The sequence below is a fragment of the Dermacentor andersoni genome, chromosome 11, assembly GCF_023375885.2.
Source record: "Dermacentor andersoni chromosome 11, qqDerAnde1_hic_scaffold, whole genome shotgun sequence".
In the NCBI taxonomy this organism is placed as follows: Eukaryota; Metazoa; Arthropoda; class Arachnida; order Ixodida; family Ixodidae; genus Dermacentor; species Dermacentor andersoni.
Window position 1 is genome coordinate 12,282,438 of NC_092824.1, and position 16,196 is coordinate 12,298,633.

General features: G+C 48.1%; 1 protein-coding gene across 3 annotated transcripts in view; it reads right to left on the reverse strand.

Annotated features, from left to right (window-relative positions):
* LOC126517672 (receptor-type tyrosine-protein phosphatase mu-like) overlaps positions 1–16,196 on the reverse strand; it is a 153,568-nt gene that overhangs the window by 104,442 nt on the left and 32,930 nt on the right. For all 3 annotated transcript variants that reach the window (XM_072285627.1, XM_072285628.1, XM_072285626.1), the window contains exons 5-8: positions 14,672–14,739; positions 4,459–4,495; positions 4,283–4,374; positions 674–781 (exon numbers count right to left, since the gene is read on the reverse strand). In XM_072285627.1, coding sequence (XP_072141728.1) covers positions 674–781; positions 4,283–4,374; positions 4,459–4,495; positions 14,672–14,739 — 305 coding nt within the window. The remainder of the gene's footprint in view (positions 1–673; positions 782–4,282; positions 4,375–4,458; positions 4,496–14,671; positions 14,740–16,196) is intronic.

Here is a 16,196-nt window from a genome sequence, read left to right on the forward strand (position 1 = left end):
AGTCTTCCCTTGGAAGTTGAGGCATTCTGAAAGCTCTGGTAATTTGGTGAATGCGCTGCTCTCCATGCTTCTTGCCTCCCCCTACTCCCTTGGAGGCTGCTGGCTTCGCTGCTCTGGCATTTCACGTAGGATTGCACTGTTCCCCCACCGGGCGCCATTCGGTGTTATCCTCAACTTCTTCTCTCGAAACGTTTTCTCCCTCCACAATCACTTCCATCTTGCACAAAGAAAAACCGACCCACTAGGCGTTTAGGGTGTCATTTGCTTCGTTCTCACTCGCCAGGCCTGACCGCATCGCCGCGAGTACGGAGGAGCAGACGGCGACTGCTAAGAAGGTATTAGGCTTAGCTTGCCTGCCGGCTTGGCAAACTTGAATAGGGGTGTCAGATGGTCAAATATGGATGCTGCCGCCTGATTTTGGTGTCGGGATGATCGTGTTGACTTGTGGCGTCGAATCGTGATGAGAAATCCGGTGGACTCGGTGGTTTTTCCACCGAGAATCAGTCAGGAAACGCAGAGCCGACGCGATGTGCGACGGCTCCTTTCAGACTTCTTCCCTCCCGTATTCGCAACTTTAGTAACTTTACGTCTTTGCAACTTTACTAATTTTACGATCTGTCTGTACAAGGCAACAAAGGTGCATGCGAAAGGAATACAGAAGAGAATGGCTCACCACTGACACTTCGAGTTCCCGCACTGCAAAGTCAGCCTTGAGCTCCGTCTTTTTCAGGGTCACTGTAATACTTCCGTATTTTGCCCGTGATTCTGGCCAGTACACCGCCTGCAAGGGTCACCTCAGTATAGTCGGTGCAGTACTTATTTGCAACTTGGCGCCGTGCATGTGCTATACCTTTACAAGGCACGCTCACTGCTCTGCCATAGCGAAGTATTTCGTATCTCTACGAGATGACGAAAGCTGCCGGGGCAACGGCAGCTTAATTGCGACGTGGGGAGTGACGTCACTAGCCTTTCATAAGCAAAATAACCAGCCTGGCAACTGATTTACTTGCTGTTGCAGCACCGCTATGGGTAGGCAACGCAAATTAAGACTACGGAGGAGTAGCGTCTATGCCGGAAGCGGCAAAGAGAAAATAAACGGCAATGCTACCATCGGCTGCATTGTGCAAAAATTACCATTATAAGTACCAAATTACCATTTATTGCTCTAAAGCCATAAAGCATTACATACCCACCTCAGCAGTTGTAGCGGTGGTTTTCAACAGCTTCGCTGGACATCCACTTTCGCAGGGCTGGGACGGCGAGTCAATTTTTTTTTAAATAATCGCACTTCGTAAATAAAATGCATTCTCTTTATGGCGTGTTTGCTAGTTCTTAATGCACATCGATTTCTAAGTGCGTGGTTCTTTGTATTTATTTAGTCAATGTGACGTTTTCGTTGATGTTGGTACAATTTTACCCACATAAATCTCTACGTTGTTGGATCACAACATGCCAAGAACGCGTGCGAATTGGGAAGTGACCAAAATACAGCATGAAGTGCTGTTCTGGAGTGCCCTTTGGCATAAAAGAATATGTGTATTTTGTGAGATATTTGTCGCCTACTTTGGTAAGAAGAGGGTTAACACAGTAAAAATTGGCAGCGCTACAAATAACAATGAATGAAGAAGAAAACGAAACCACAGGAAAGGCTTTAGGGACTGAGGTAAGAGGGCAAATGTTCGTGCGTCATCGGCTGGAGTGCTTTTCGTAGACGTGGAAGCGTAACGGTGCGCTTTTCTGCAAAATTTATTTCTCGCATTTTATGACATCTCTTTAAAGAACATTTCTAGGAATCTACTCGGCAGATCACAATAATATTTTAACATATTATGGTACACTGTACATCCTACAGTATGAGACTAAAATAATAACACACTTTTGGAGTCTTAGTTGCCAAAAAAAAAGGAACTGAAAGTTCTCCTTGTGAGGAAACAAGCGAGAAAAATTTTTTGTCTTATGTGATTCCCGCACAAACGAAATTATTTTATACTCCACTTGAAGGAAAGAGTATGCGAAATATGTATTTTAATTTGTATGGTCATCCTACCAACACTTACCGAGAAAATTAAATTAAGATCTTGACCTTGTCTTCAAATTTGTCACAAGTACAGAAAATATTACAGGTTCTCCAATTCCATTCTCATTAAGCCCGCAGAATCTGAGATTAACATATCTAGTAGTTTCTAACAATAGAACGTCAAAACCAGAGTGACCTGTTTTAACTACCATACTGTTAAGTAATACGCCGCATATCGACATGGGGGTTCCTGCCGATCAGAGGAGCTTCGAGCTTGCAGCTCGGCTAGTTGTATTTAGAATATTTAAAACTCCCAATGCCCGGAGATATGTTGATTAGGTGGATGGGTCTTAGCGCTTTTCATTGTTACGTAATGTTCCGATATAACGGTCCACCATGTTACGTCTTCTTTAAAAACACATAAATGAAAAATAAATACTAGCGAAAGATTTTTCAGAGACGCAGCATTTTAAAACTGCAAACCTGTGCAGTTGTCGATGCAGTTCATTTATCTGAATGGTTCTGCGGTTATACAGTTAAACGGGATGCAAGATTACAGCAATCGCAGTAAAAATGGCAAGATACAAATGAAAATTGGGACATGAAAATTCTCGCTTCACGTTCTGGCAACGCATGGTGCAAAATATTATCGTTATTGCGCTCACACGGACACTCGTCGCGCGCGGAGCGTCGCCGTGCTGCTCAACGACGCGCTCATGGCCGGCATGCCGAGTGTTTATGAGGCGAAGCGATTTGCTGAGAGCGCGGGCGGGTCAGGCGGGAATACTGGTTCGCGCTCACCTTTTGCGCGCGCAGTGTTGCTGCGACCTCGTTAGTCTCGAAGGCATGCCGGTCAGTGGGGCGTCAAGCTCCTCGCCGCTGCCCCTCATCACTCCTGCGTTGTGACCGCGACTGCTGCCTGTTATTACTGAGGGGACTCTGTTCGTGCGACTCCTTGGCCGGTGGGTGTTTAGTTGGCATAGACGAATGTGTAGTGCAACTTCTGTCACCCGAACAAGTATGATGCTCTGATAAGGTTCTTCATTCTAGACCCAAGGAATTTCATTATATAGTTCGCGAAACACACATTTCGAAGGGAGTAATGTACTCCTGCCCATATTAGACGGTGGATGTTTACCACATATATGGGTTTCAGTAGAAGTGAAAGACAACGGGAATTTGCTAGATAGCGTCCTCATATTTAAAGATAAGCTAAAGAGCAAAGGTATTCCAGTTTGGATGTGTAAATTATTCTATCTTGACTCTGCGCTCTTTGACCCAATATGTTCAGCCGCCAAAAAAGAAAATGGCTGCTAAAGGTTCTCATCTTAAATTTCTCTCTCAGGCCTTAGAGCAGACGTGTCAATTCGATAGGACTGACTTCAGCGTGGGTCGTTTTTAGAAAGCCTAAGGCGTCACAGCCTATTAGAATGAGAATTTGGTTTCTTTAGGATCATTGTATTTTAGGGCTTCTATAGGACCTTCGACTTACTTAATATTCAAGCAAAATACAAGAATTTGAACCGTGCCACAGGTCAGTACTCAAGGAGGGTGAAACAAACCTTAGTCTTACTCACATATTGGAAAAAGGGAAATCTCCTTAGTCTCAGCTTCACTGCCTTGAAGTTACGCAGTTGCTGAGTTGAACGCACACCTCAAGCTCTTGATGTGGCTTTTCGAAGCTGGCTTTTCAATTGAAATGATGCGCCAGTCGTCTTCTAGCATGATGGTTAGTAGTGTATGGCTTCAGCCAAAGTTACTCATCGCGTCACAGCCAAATGGCTGAAACTCGCTAGGTTTATAGAATTTAGGACTTGAAAATGGAGCCATCATGGCTGTGCTATGAAGAAACCAGCAAAATAGCAAAAACAATGGCAGCGCTTGGTCGCTTGGTCTGGCGAATTCGTCTAGCTCCAGAATGAAAACATTGATTAAGAGGAGTCTGCCGTCATTGGGTGCGGACACCCCAGATTGCATCGCTCAGTGACACTCCCAAAAAGAAATATCCACGATCCTTACTCGATAGAATGTGTCCATGAAATTACCCCATTGCGGAACCTGTTAATTTGAATGTTTCAAAGTCACTCCCAGCCTGAGTCCTCGAAGAATACGAACAACACATTTGTTTTAAGGAGTTGTCAGTACCACTTAACTCCTTTTCCTGAATTCAAGGAAGACGCTGTATACGTGGCTTCTTTTCAAGTAATAAATTCCTTTCAGGCACTCTTAAAAATGGGCAACATCAATAAATGGAACTCAACGAACCTCCTCCTTCGGTCCAGACAGAGCGACCACCTTAACAATATTTTCCTGCCAGACCATTTGCCAGAAGTCGGAAGTGGTTGCGTGGGCAGGGCCTAGAACAAAACATTCCCTTTAATTCTTGCATAAGAACAATGACTGGTTCTTCAACTTGCGAACTACAAGTGTGAATAACTCACTTTGTGCTGCGATGTATCTTCGCGGATTTCTGAAATCCTAGAACAAAAGTAAACGAGGGCTTCAGCACAACACACAACGAATTTCCTACGCAATTCATGTGAGGCCACACAGGCTGGTAAGAAAACAATATAGCATATGGCACATTAACGGACACTGTGAACTTTTTTCTACGCGAAATTTATATAACGAAGAGGACATGCATGGTGCGGCTTAAGTGTTTTTGTTTGTGATTGACGTGGTCACGCGCAATGGGCAGCAATAAACAAGAATCTCAGTAGAATACTGAATAAACCTGAAAACTAATCGCTTTTCTCTCAGAATGCTGAGATATTCTTTCTCTTATCGTGCAAGCCGTAGAATATTTTTTTACGCGAGAACAGTACTGAGAAAAGAAGCACAAATACGTGCATCAAATATTCTGCCTCAGTAATCTAAATACAATGTCTTTCGTATTAATTATTGTTGTGCTTACTACATATTGCCACGTGCTAGTAACGCTAGAAGCCGAGGGCGAAGAAGTGCGTGTAGTAGCTGCTGAAGAAACAAACAGTCAACCACCATTCGCTTGGAGCTGACTGCTTGCCTTTTCCTCTCGCGACATACTGGTGAAAGTGCCGGGTACGCATACGCCCTATGCCGATTGGTCCTGAACTAGAAGCTACCGACGCCAGTACCTCGGGGACGGTAGAAATTCATCGAATCCGCCGTCGCCTTCAAAGTCTTCCGCTGCAATACAGTCCCCTGGAATGTTCTGCGAGGAAGATGTCACCAACAACAACCGCAAGCCAAACCGAGGGGATCCCAAATGCTGCTGTACCATGCATTGTCAACGCGCCTCGCACGCCTAACCCGTTCCACGTCGAGGCCTTCGAGGACGTCGAAGACTGGTTAGACTATTTCAACCGGTTCGCAGCCTTTAATGACTGGGACGATTGCCATAAGTTGAAGGACGCCTACTTTTCCCTTTTAAACGCGGCAAGGGTGTGGTACGAGAACCACGAAGCTTCATTTACCAGCTGGCACTGGCAGGAGTTTTACCGACTGCTTCGTGACGCTTTCAGCACCCTCGAAAGGAAAGAAAGAGCCGAACAGGCACTATCTTCGAGGTTCCAAATGCCGACGAACTAAACCATCGCCATGTTCGTCGAAGACATGACACGATTGTTCCATCAGGCAAGAAGAAAAAAAAGGTGCGTCTCTTAATGCGAGGCCTAAAAGAAGAGTCTTTTGCGGGCCTCGTGCGCAATCCTCTTGCAACAGTGTCTCAGTTCGTCCGTGAGGCAACAGTTATGGAATGCATGTTTCGGCAGCTGCTCTCGCAGTATGAACGCCAGACCAAAATGGCTGCTGCAGGCTGGCTTGTACCTGCAAATAATGACAGGCAATCCCTTACCGAACTAACACGGCAGATTGTTCGAGATCCCCAGAAGCCTTATGCATCAGCTCCGGCACCTCCGATTGCTGCGGCTCTTACGGACGTCATTCGGGAGGAAACCAGGCATGTGGTTCATCCCTTGCCACCAACACGTACCGAACCCTTCACATTCTCGGACGCGGATGCTCTTCGGGTTACTGCGCCGTCGACGGCCCGCTTCTCGCACCCACCTGCTGGTATTCCTCGATGCTTCCTAAGTCCTACCCACGACGCGACTCTGCAAGCAGCCTTTCATCCTGGTCCGCGCAAGTCCACACTGCGGGCAGGCTGGTCACTTGTATCGCGACTGCCAGCACCGACGTATTGGTCTGTGGGGATACCACCCGGACGCTCGTTGTCCGCGCTATGGCGAACGCCCGCACGAAATCGAGGAATACTTGGAAAGCAACCGTCTTCCTCCTGCCTCGCAGCGAATACAGTCATGGTCGCCATCACCTCGTCGGCACGCGTTACCAAACCGTGCTCGACACACCTTTAATTCCACTGGAGTCAACGGCGGAAGGCCGCTGTTGTGGCTAAGGTAGCGTTCAGGGCATGGGATCCACCAAGCCCATCGACTACGACGAGAAGTTGTAGAAAATGGAGGAAAAAGGGTGTATTTACATAGTTACACGGCACCAGTGCGGAAGCCTACTCGATGCAGGAGCAAGTTAAACGTCTCAGTTTATATCATGACTCTCTGTCCACACTCTCCAAAATCTCCGCTTTTAATCCCGTCATCTTCCCTAGGAGAGTCGACTAGGGAATCTGAAGACTGTCCAGCAGCAAATCACTATCGTCGACTCCGTTGTGGACGCCCAGGCTATTCATAACCCGCCATAACACCGCCTCGAAGAAACAGCTTTGTAATTAGTGGAAAAATGAAATCATCCGGACAAAAGGAAATCATCTGGGGAAACCTGGTACGTTCGTTGTTGCCTACCCCGTCCTTTGTTCAATCTGCAAGGTGAAGCGCGGGCTTAGGGCCTTTCAGGGAGTCCTGCAGCAGACGAAATACACGCTTTCTTCGCTCCGCCTGCAAGGTGATTTAACTCGTCTAATTAACGGCGCTTATCTATTCGTCGACGGGGTTCCCCCTCGTTTATTCTTTTATCCGGTTTCTAGGTAAGGGGGGGTGAGCGCTTTTAGTCGTTGTCCACCCCGGGCTGTCGTCTGGTTAGGAGGTGCGGTGGTTTGACACGGGGCAAACGTTTAAATAACGCCCTTGGTGGTGTTTGGAGGTAGCACCACGCCGGGGAAACTGAAAACGGTGACCTCCGGGGCTGAGGCCGCTGTCATGGGAACCATCAAATATTGACACGTGTACTTATTTGTCTTTATCGGGTGACACGTTTCACCGCCTAACAAATGTTGTTGCACAGCGAAGGACGCGCCTGCATGTGTCGCAAGTTTCTGGAATGTTATCGATGCTTCCATCCGCTGCCTGTGACCGAACGTTGTATAATCTGATCGCATGTGTGCGCGACGCGAATAACGTAGAACATTGTGGAAGGCACGCGGGTCCCAGCGATTACTCTGGAACATTCGACGACTGATGTATAAAAGCCGACGCGCTTGACCCGCTGATCAGATTTTCGATGATCGCCGACTGTGTTCGCCGCTGTCGCCGTTCTTTGAGTGTAGCCTCTCTTTGAGGGCACAAGTTCGCCCAATAAAACGCTAGTTTCGTCTTTCTCAGTTTGGCTGCTTTCTTCACAGTCACTACCACGTGACATCTGGTGGAGGTGCTGGGTAATGCTGGGTAACATTGCTGAGCCGCTGACACATCTACTAAACCTGATGTCGAGTTCAAGTGGGAAACGCCGCAGGCCGACGCATTTGAAGAACTCAAACGATGCATGCAGTCGCCTCCACTACTTGCGCACTTCGACGAGGACGCCGATACTGAAATCCACACCGGCGCCAGTAGCCTAGGCCTCGCTGACGTCCTAGTCTAGAGAAAAGACGGACTTGAACGCGTGATAGCTTACGCTAGCCGGTCGTTGTCAAAAGCGGAAGGCAATTATCCTACCACCGAAAAGGAATGCCTCGCCATCGTTTGGGCTACAGCGAAATTTCGCGCTTACCTATATGGCAGGCCATTTAAAGTCGTCAGCGACCATCACGTCTTGTGTTGGCTAGCTAACTTAAAGAACCCGTCGGGACGGCTGGCGCGGTGGAGCCTCAGAGTGCAAGAATATGACGTCACGGTAATATACAAGTCCGGACGAAAACACTCTGACGCCAACTGCCTATCACGTGCCCCCATCGATATTCCGCCGCAAGACGACGAGGACGACGACGCCTTCCTTGGAAGAATGAGCGCGGAAGATTTCATTTAAACAGCGACGAGCAGACCCGGAGCTAAAAGGCCTCGTCGATTATTTGGAAGGGAACACCGACGTTGTCCCTAGGGCATATAAGGGTGCATTGTCTTCTTTCACACAACAAAACAACCTGCTCGTGAAAAACTTCTCACCAGTCGGCGCCAACTACGTTCTTGTTGTTCCCTCAGGGCTGCGTCCAGAAGTATTGCACGCCCTACATGACTACCCAACCACTGGACACCTCGGTTTCTCCCGGACACTATCAAGGATACAGGAAAGGTATTATTGGCTGCGCCTGGCCACCGACGTCGCCCGTTATGTAAGAACGTACCGAGACTGTCAGCGACGCAAGACACCACCGACAACGCCAGCGGGATTACTACAGCCAATCAAGCCTCCTTGCCGACCGTTTCAGCAGATCGGGATGTACTTGTTGGGACCCTTTCCGACGTCAACAACCGGAAATAAGTGGATCGTCGTGGCGACGGACTACCTCACCCGCTTCGCTGACACGAAAGCACTGCCGGAGGGTAGCGCAGCCGAAGTGGCGAAATTTTTTGTCGAGAACATCTTGCTGCGACATGGCGCCCCAGAAGTTCTCATCACCGACAGAGGAACGGCCTTTACAGCGGAGCTCACCCAAGTCATTCTGCAGTACAGTCAGACAAGGCACAGGAGGAGAACTGCCTACAACCCACAGACGAATGCTCTTACGGAGCGCCTGAACAAAACCTTCGCCGACATGCGAGCAATGTACGTCGACGTCGAACACAAGACCTGGGATGCCGTCGTGCCGTACGTAACATTCGCTTACAATACGGCGGTGCAAGAAACAACACAGATCACGCCGTTTAAGCTGGTTTACGGCAGGAAACAGACGACGACGCTCGACGCCATGCTGCCGCACTTCACTGACGAAGAGAATCTTGACGTCGCTAACTATCTCTAGCGCGCCGAAGAAGCCCGACAGCTCGCCCGCCTACGGATCAAGAACCAACAGCGTACCGACAGCCGACACTACAACCTCCGACGACGCTTCGTCAAGTACCAGCCCGGCGACCGTGTTTGGGTTTGGACCCCGATACGCCGACGAGGACTGAGTGAGAAACTATTGCGACGTTATTTCGGACCTTACAAGGTCATTCGACATATCGGCGCACTGGACTATGAGGTCGTGCCAGACGGCATTTCGCATTCACAGCGGCGCCACGCACGATCTGAAGTGGTCCACGTGGTGCGTCTTATACCCGTGTCACACGGGCAACTTGGATCTCCTTCAAACTTTCTTCCCTTAATGGACCGGAAGAGAGTTTCACATCAAAGGAGTTAGCTCCGTGTCACACGGCCTATAAGCGAGCTTTTGAAAGGTGCCGCTGGGGGCCCATTAGGCGCTGCTCACCTCGTACGCAGTCATGAAAGAAACACGTTATATATTGCTAAAAGTTTTGGTTACTTGTCTTTTCTTACAAAATACAATTATTTATGCATTGCATTTTAAAAATGTCACCTATCTTAAAGACAAAAAATTCCGAGAACGCCCGGTTCGAGAGTGGAATGTAGCTGCTCAACTCAAATATCTTTGTCAGTGCTCAAATACTATATTATATGCAATAAAAACAGTTATAATTGCTGGTAAAAGTGAAATTAATAAAAATGAGGGTGATTTCTTGACTCGAAATTCAAGCACGCTGGGAACAAGAGTACTCCCTTCAGTCTGCAAGGGAGATCTTCCATCTGCTTTCGCTGGGAACTTCCTTAAACTTCCTTTGCTAAAGGACTGCCGTGTGACACGGCGCGCATCTCTCTCGAGATAAAGACGTCCTTGGTTGAAGGCAGTTAAAAGGACTTTAGCGGCGTCCGTGGGACAGGGTACGGACGCTGACGAACGTCCTTATTTTGTTGTTTTTTGCTACGGGTGCTTTCATTTATTTCGTTTGCAGCATCGGGTCGATGTTCTTTAAGAGGGGGATATTGACGTGTACTTGTCTGTCTTTATCGGGCGACACGTTTCACCGCCTAACAAATGTTATCGCACAGCGCAGGACGCGCCTGCATGCATCGGAATTTTCTGGAATGTTGTCGATGCTTCCATCCGCCGTCTGTGATGGAACCTTTTGTAATCTGATCGCATGTGTGTGCGACGCGAATAATGTAGAACTTTGTGGAAGGCACGCGGATCCCAGCGATTACTCTGGAACATTCCACGACTGATGTATAATAGCCGACGCGTTTGACCCGCTGATCAGATTTTTGACGATCGCCGACTGTGTTCGCCACTGTCACCGTTTTTTGAGTGTAGCCTGTTTTTGAGGGCACAATTCGCCCAATAAAACGCTAGTTTCGTCTTCCTCAATTTGGCTGCTTTCTCACAGTCACTACCACGTTTCAATATCCTCCGCCGACGCCACCCCCTCGCGACGTACCACTGAAGCTTTCATTCGAAACCGCCACAAGAATTTCCGCTGGTATTGCTGTTTCCGTCGGCTGTTATTCGGTAACTGCACCTGTCAATACTGGAGCTGATTACTCGGTTATGAGTGCCTCCCTGGCCACTCGGCTACGCAAGGTGCTGACAGCGTGGGACGGCCCACATCTGATCACGGCTGGAGGACACCTCGTGTCCTCCATTGGACGATACACCGCCAGACTTGCAATTCGTGCTTCGAATTTCGTAGCGTTTCCTTGTGCTTCCCAAATGTTTCGGCTGGTTAAATTGGGACATGGATTTTCTCCAGGAATATGGGGCTATCATTAATCTGCGTGACTCGTTCGTGACTTTTTCTAACTATGTTTCTTCAGATTGGCCAGTGGAGGATGAGCATACTCGCGCGACTTTACACATGGTCGATAACTGTGCGACGTTACCACCTCGAACTAACATCTTCGTCCTCGTTGAGTGCCCACGAGACTAAGTAGGAATAGGCATCGCTAAAGGTAACCTCACCATTCTGCGGGATCGAGAAGTCGGCGTCGCACGAGGTCTCGTAGAACTCGAAAATAGGCAAACTACGATCCTAGTTACTAACTTCAGTGGCGAATACAAGCACTTTGCGAAGCATACCACCATTGTCTACTTTATAACAGTGGACGAGTCCAACGTCTGTGCTTCGTTAACGACAATCTAGATTTAGGAACACAGCGATGTGGACTTGACCATGCAGTAACATCAACGTCAATCCACAGCGGGAACAACCCGAAAAGGAGAGGCTCCTCAGTATAGTATCATCATTTAGTGACTGTTTTGCCACCCCGTCGAAGGTCAAGCAGACTCCTTTAACCAAACACAGAATCATCACAGAACCGACCGTCCAACCTGTTCGCCAACACGCTTACCGCGTGTCGCAGACAGAACAGGATGCTATTAGTCATCAAGTTAAACAAATGCTAGATGATGACGTCATTCAACTATCGGCAAGTCCTTGGGAATCTCCTGTTGTACTAGTTAAGAAAATTGTTCACAACGATTCTATGTCGGTTATCACAAACTGAACACGATCCCTAAAAAGGACGCTTATCCCCTTCCTCGGATTGACGACTCTTTGGATCGCCTGCGACATGTCCGTTGCTTCTCCTCTATGGATCTGCGTAGTGGGTGCCGGCAGATTGAAGTGGACGAACCGGACCGGGGAAAAAAAACGGCGTTTATAACGCCCGACGGTCTCTAAAAATATAAGGTCTTCCCGTTTTGATTGTGTTCCGCTCCGGCCACATTTCGACCCATGATAGACAGTTTTATTTGACCTCAAATGGCACTCGTGTTAAGTCTACTTAGACGATGCAGTTTTTTCCACCACGTTTTAGCAACGAGCAGCTCGAGGCGGTTCTTCAGGCCATCCGCACCACCGGCCTGTCTCTGAAGTCCAAAAAAATATCACTTTGGATACGAGCAGCTGAAATTTCTGGCGCATATTGTCAGCAGCAACGGTTTTCGCCCTGACCCTGACAAAGCCAAGGCAGCTGCTCTGTTCCCGATACCGAAGACAAAGCACGATGTCCGCCGATTTTAGGGTTTTGTGCATATTACCACTGTTTTGTGCCCAATTTTTTCATGATTGCCGAACCCTTGCCATGAAATTATAGGGTTTTACGTGTCAAAACCACTTTCTGATTATGAGGCACGCCGTAGTGGAGGACTCTGGAAATTTCGACCACCTGGGGTTCTTTAACGTGCACCTAAATCTAAGTACACGGTTGCTTTCGCATTTCGCCCCCATCTAAATGCGGCCGCCGTGGCCGGGATTCGATCCCGCGACATCGTGCTCAGCAACCTAACACTATAGCCACTGAGCAACCATGGCGGGTAAACCCTTGCAACGACTCATCAATAATGACGTCCCAGTTGTGTGGGGCCCGGCACAATCCGGCGCTTTCCACAACCTTCAGCGACATCTACATACAGCACCCGTCTCCTTTGTCACTTCGACACAAAGGCCGACACAGAGGTGCATACTGATGCTAGCAACGTTCGTCTCGGAGTGACACTCGTACAATTTCAAGCTGGTGTTGAATGCGTTATTGCCTATGCTAGCCAGACGTTGTCTGCTGCTGAAAAAAGAACTACTCAGCAACTGCAAAACAATGTCTGGCGGTCGTGTGGGCCACCAGAAGATCCGGCTATATTTGGACGGACGCCCTTTCCGTGTCGTCAGCGACCACCACTCTCTGTTGGCTGGTGAATCTCAAGGACCCTTGAGACCATCTCGAGAGATGGAGCCTTCATTTGCATGAATTTGACGTGACAGTCGTCTATAAGTCTGGTCAGAAACACCGACGCCAACTGTCAGTCCCGAGCCCCCGACGAACCCGCACCACTAGATACTGACGAGGACTGTGGCTTTCTTTGTACTCTTCCGTCTTTAAACCTAGCTCAACAGCAAAGCCAAGATTCCGAGCTGCAACCATTGATACCTTGAATGAAGCCGCCAAGAACCCCCGCACCAGTTAGCCGTCACTTGTCCTCTTTCTGCCTATGCAGCGACATCCTATACAAACGGAACTTTCACCCTGCGGCAACTGTTTTCCTGCTCGTTGTTTGCACTTCTCTCTGCGACGACATTTTACGTGCATGCCACGACGAACGAACATTCGGGCACTTGGTTTCACGCGCACTTTGGGAAGGATCACGCAGAAGTACTACTGGTGAAAACTCAGAAAAACTGTGATGCAGTGCGTCAGAAGTTGTCGAGATTGCCAACGTCGCAAAGTTACACCAATGGAACCAGCCGGTCTGCTTCAGCCTGTACGACATCCTTGCTGACCTTTTGAATAAGTCGGGATGAATTTACTTCGCCCGTTTTCCAAGTATTCGGCTGAGAACCGCTAAATCGTTGTCGCGACCGATTACCTCACTCGATACTGCGAAAGCCAAGCCGTTCAGCGAGCAACTGCTTCAGATGTAGCCACCTTCTTTGTCAAAAATATCGTCCTTCGACATGGTGCTCCCGCTATCGTCATCACAGACCGTGGTACGGATTTCACCGCGCAGTTGATGCGAGATATTCTGCAGCTGAGTGCACCTGAGTTCTGCACTGTACGGGAACTGCGCATCACCTGCAGACTAACGGGTTAGCTGAGCGTCTCAACAAAACTATTGCAGATATGCTTTCTGTGTATGTCGCCCCGGATCATGAAAATTTGGACGAACTTCTCCCGTATGTGACATTCGCGCACAATACTGCGCTTCAAGAAACCACCGGGTTTCCTCCTTTTCGTCTGCTCTACGGACGCGACGTCACCACCATGCTCGACGTGATGCTCGTACCAACTGCGTCTCAACGTACCACACCAGATACAGGCGCTTTTGTTCAGCATGCCAAATAAGCACGGCACCTTGCATGGCAACGAATTCTATATCGACAAAGTCAAGATGCTCGTCGATACAACATACGCCACCAAGACGTCACATGCAACCCGGGAGATCTCATATGGGTTTGGACCCCTATACGTCAAGGAGCCTGCTCAGAAAAATTATTGCGCCCATAATTTGAACCCTACATAATTTTGCATCGCCTAAGTCTTGTCCACTACGATATTCTCAGCCGAAACATCACACCAGTCTCGTCGACCACGTTCCTCTGACATTGTTCACATGACCAGGATGAAGCGCTACCACTCGCGCTGACTCCAATTCACAAATTTTGTGGTGTGGTCCCTGTCCTCACGTCCGTTGTCTTTCTTATTTCTTTTATTTTCTCCTTGTGGTATTCAACTCGTCCCCAATTGTTTTAGTTGATCTTTGGTGTAATCGCTTCGAGGCGAAGGTTCTTTTCTTTTTTCTGAGGGGGGTGGGTGGGAGGGAAGGGTAATGCCATGCGCTAGTAAGGCTAAAATCGGAGGACGAAGAAGTGTGTGAGTTAGCTGCTGCAGTAACAAACATTAAATCACCGTTCGCTTGGAACTGACTGCTTGCCTTTTCCTCTCGCGACCATATAAAAGAAGTAGGCAGAGTATACATGGACAACTTTGCCTTACCGGTATGAAGCTTGCATTGATGTAGTCCACGATGCCTTCGCCCCTAAGCACAACTCTCGAGTGGTCGTCTGAAGGGAACAAAGAAAATTATGAAAATAAACGTATTAACGTTTGTCCACTGAGCGGTACCATGAAAGCTCCAGATTTGCAAAGCGAACAACCCTGGGTCTTTCCAAGAATGGTAGCATGTGGAACGCTTCTAGTTATTGAATTATGCACAGCTGAGGACAAATTTGTGGTACGACGGTTCTGTGAAGAAAAAAAAACGAAAAACGAATTACCGCGATGCCTCGGCACACAGCCTGTAATTCAAATTTTCAATCTGTAATAGCTTCTGCCACATACATTGTCGTGCAAATAATTAGAAGCCGCACGCCTCAACAAAGTATAAATGCACGTTCGGCATATTTTTGTGGCTGGCTACGCTACGTTTGCAAAAGTAAATGCAGCGCAATACATTGTTACCCTGAGCACATAGAGAAGTGTTTCTTTTACCACAGTACTAAACTATGACAACGCCATTTAAGTGCTCCGGAAAGAAAACCTTGCTTTGAGTTGTCTTCATGGCAGTTGGTCGGCAATAAACAAACAAGGACATATGACAGAGAAAGCCAGACATGAGCCGGCTTTTTTCTTTAGCGTTGGCGTCTTCTACTCAGCGATGTGATGTTTTCCATTTGTTTCTATTAGTGCAGCGCTCCCGTTCTAACATGAGAATTAACTAATTATTCCCTTTTCGTGTTCCTTGATAGCGGCGCATAAGTCAACAAGAGAACAGAAGGTCAAGAGTGACATCTTCAAAAACGGCATGACGGAGGAAAACAAGTGTGACGAGCAAGAAGATAATAATTGATGTGAACCATCAGCCCCAAAAACTGCAAATTATTTTGTTGTGCAGTAGGCTATACTTTTATCCGCCCATGCTGGATAAAATATGGCCGTGTTTAATTCACAGGCTCAAACGTTTGTTTTTCTAGGATAAATTTTTTTTACAGTTCGCAAGTGAACTTCACTGCAATGCACGTTTGTACAACTATTGACAGTAAGTTAAGACAAAGTACCACAGTGCGCATGCTTTTCATTGGCTGTTGCGCGTTGTTTCGTAAGGCGGCCAAGTGTACATTTCCCATGTGTGCAAACGTGACCACCTGGGATAACGCTCAAGAATCGGTTACTTCGCCGTCACATTGGCAAGCGGCCTTGCAGAAAGGCTAGGGAACTACGCAAATGGTATATGTTTTTTTAGTTATATAATTTTCTGCTTAATGCACGTACCATGTTTGTGCCACAGTGCACGGGGCTCCTGTAGCAAGCATGTGACGCTCCCTCGGGCATAATCTCCGTTGGCCCACCAGGCTCGGTGGCCTGCCAGGCTCAGTTAGGCAACATTGGTCAGCGCACCAATAAACACCGGCGAGCACAGCTCCTCGGCGGTCAGTCATCGTTCTTCACCACCACGCTGCGGAGCGTCAGTCTAACGGAGGGTGCCTCGAGCCCTCCCTCGTTCACGAACCCGGGCGGATCG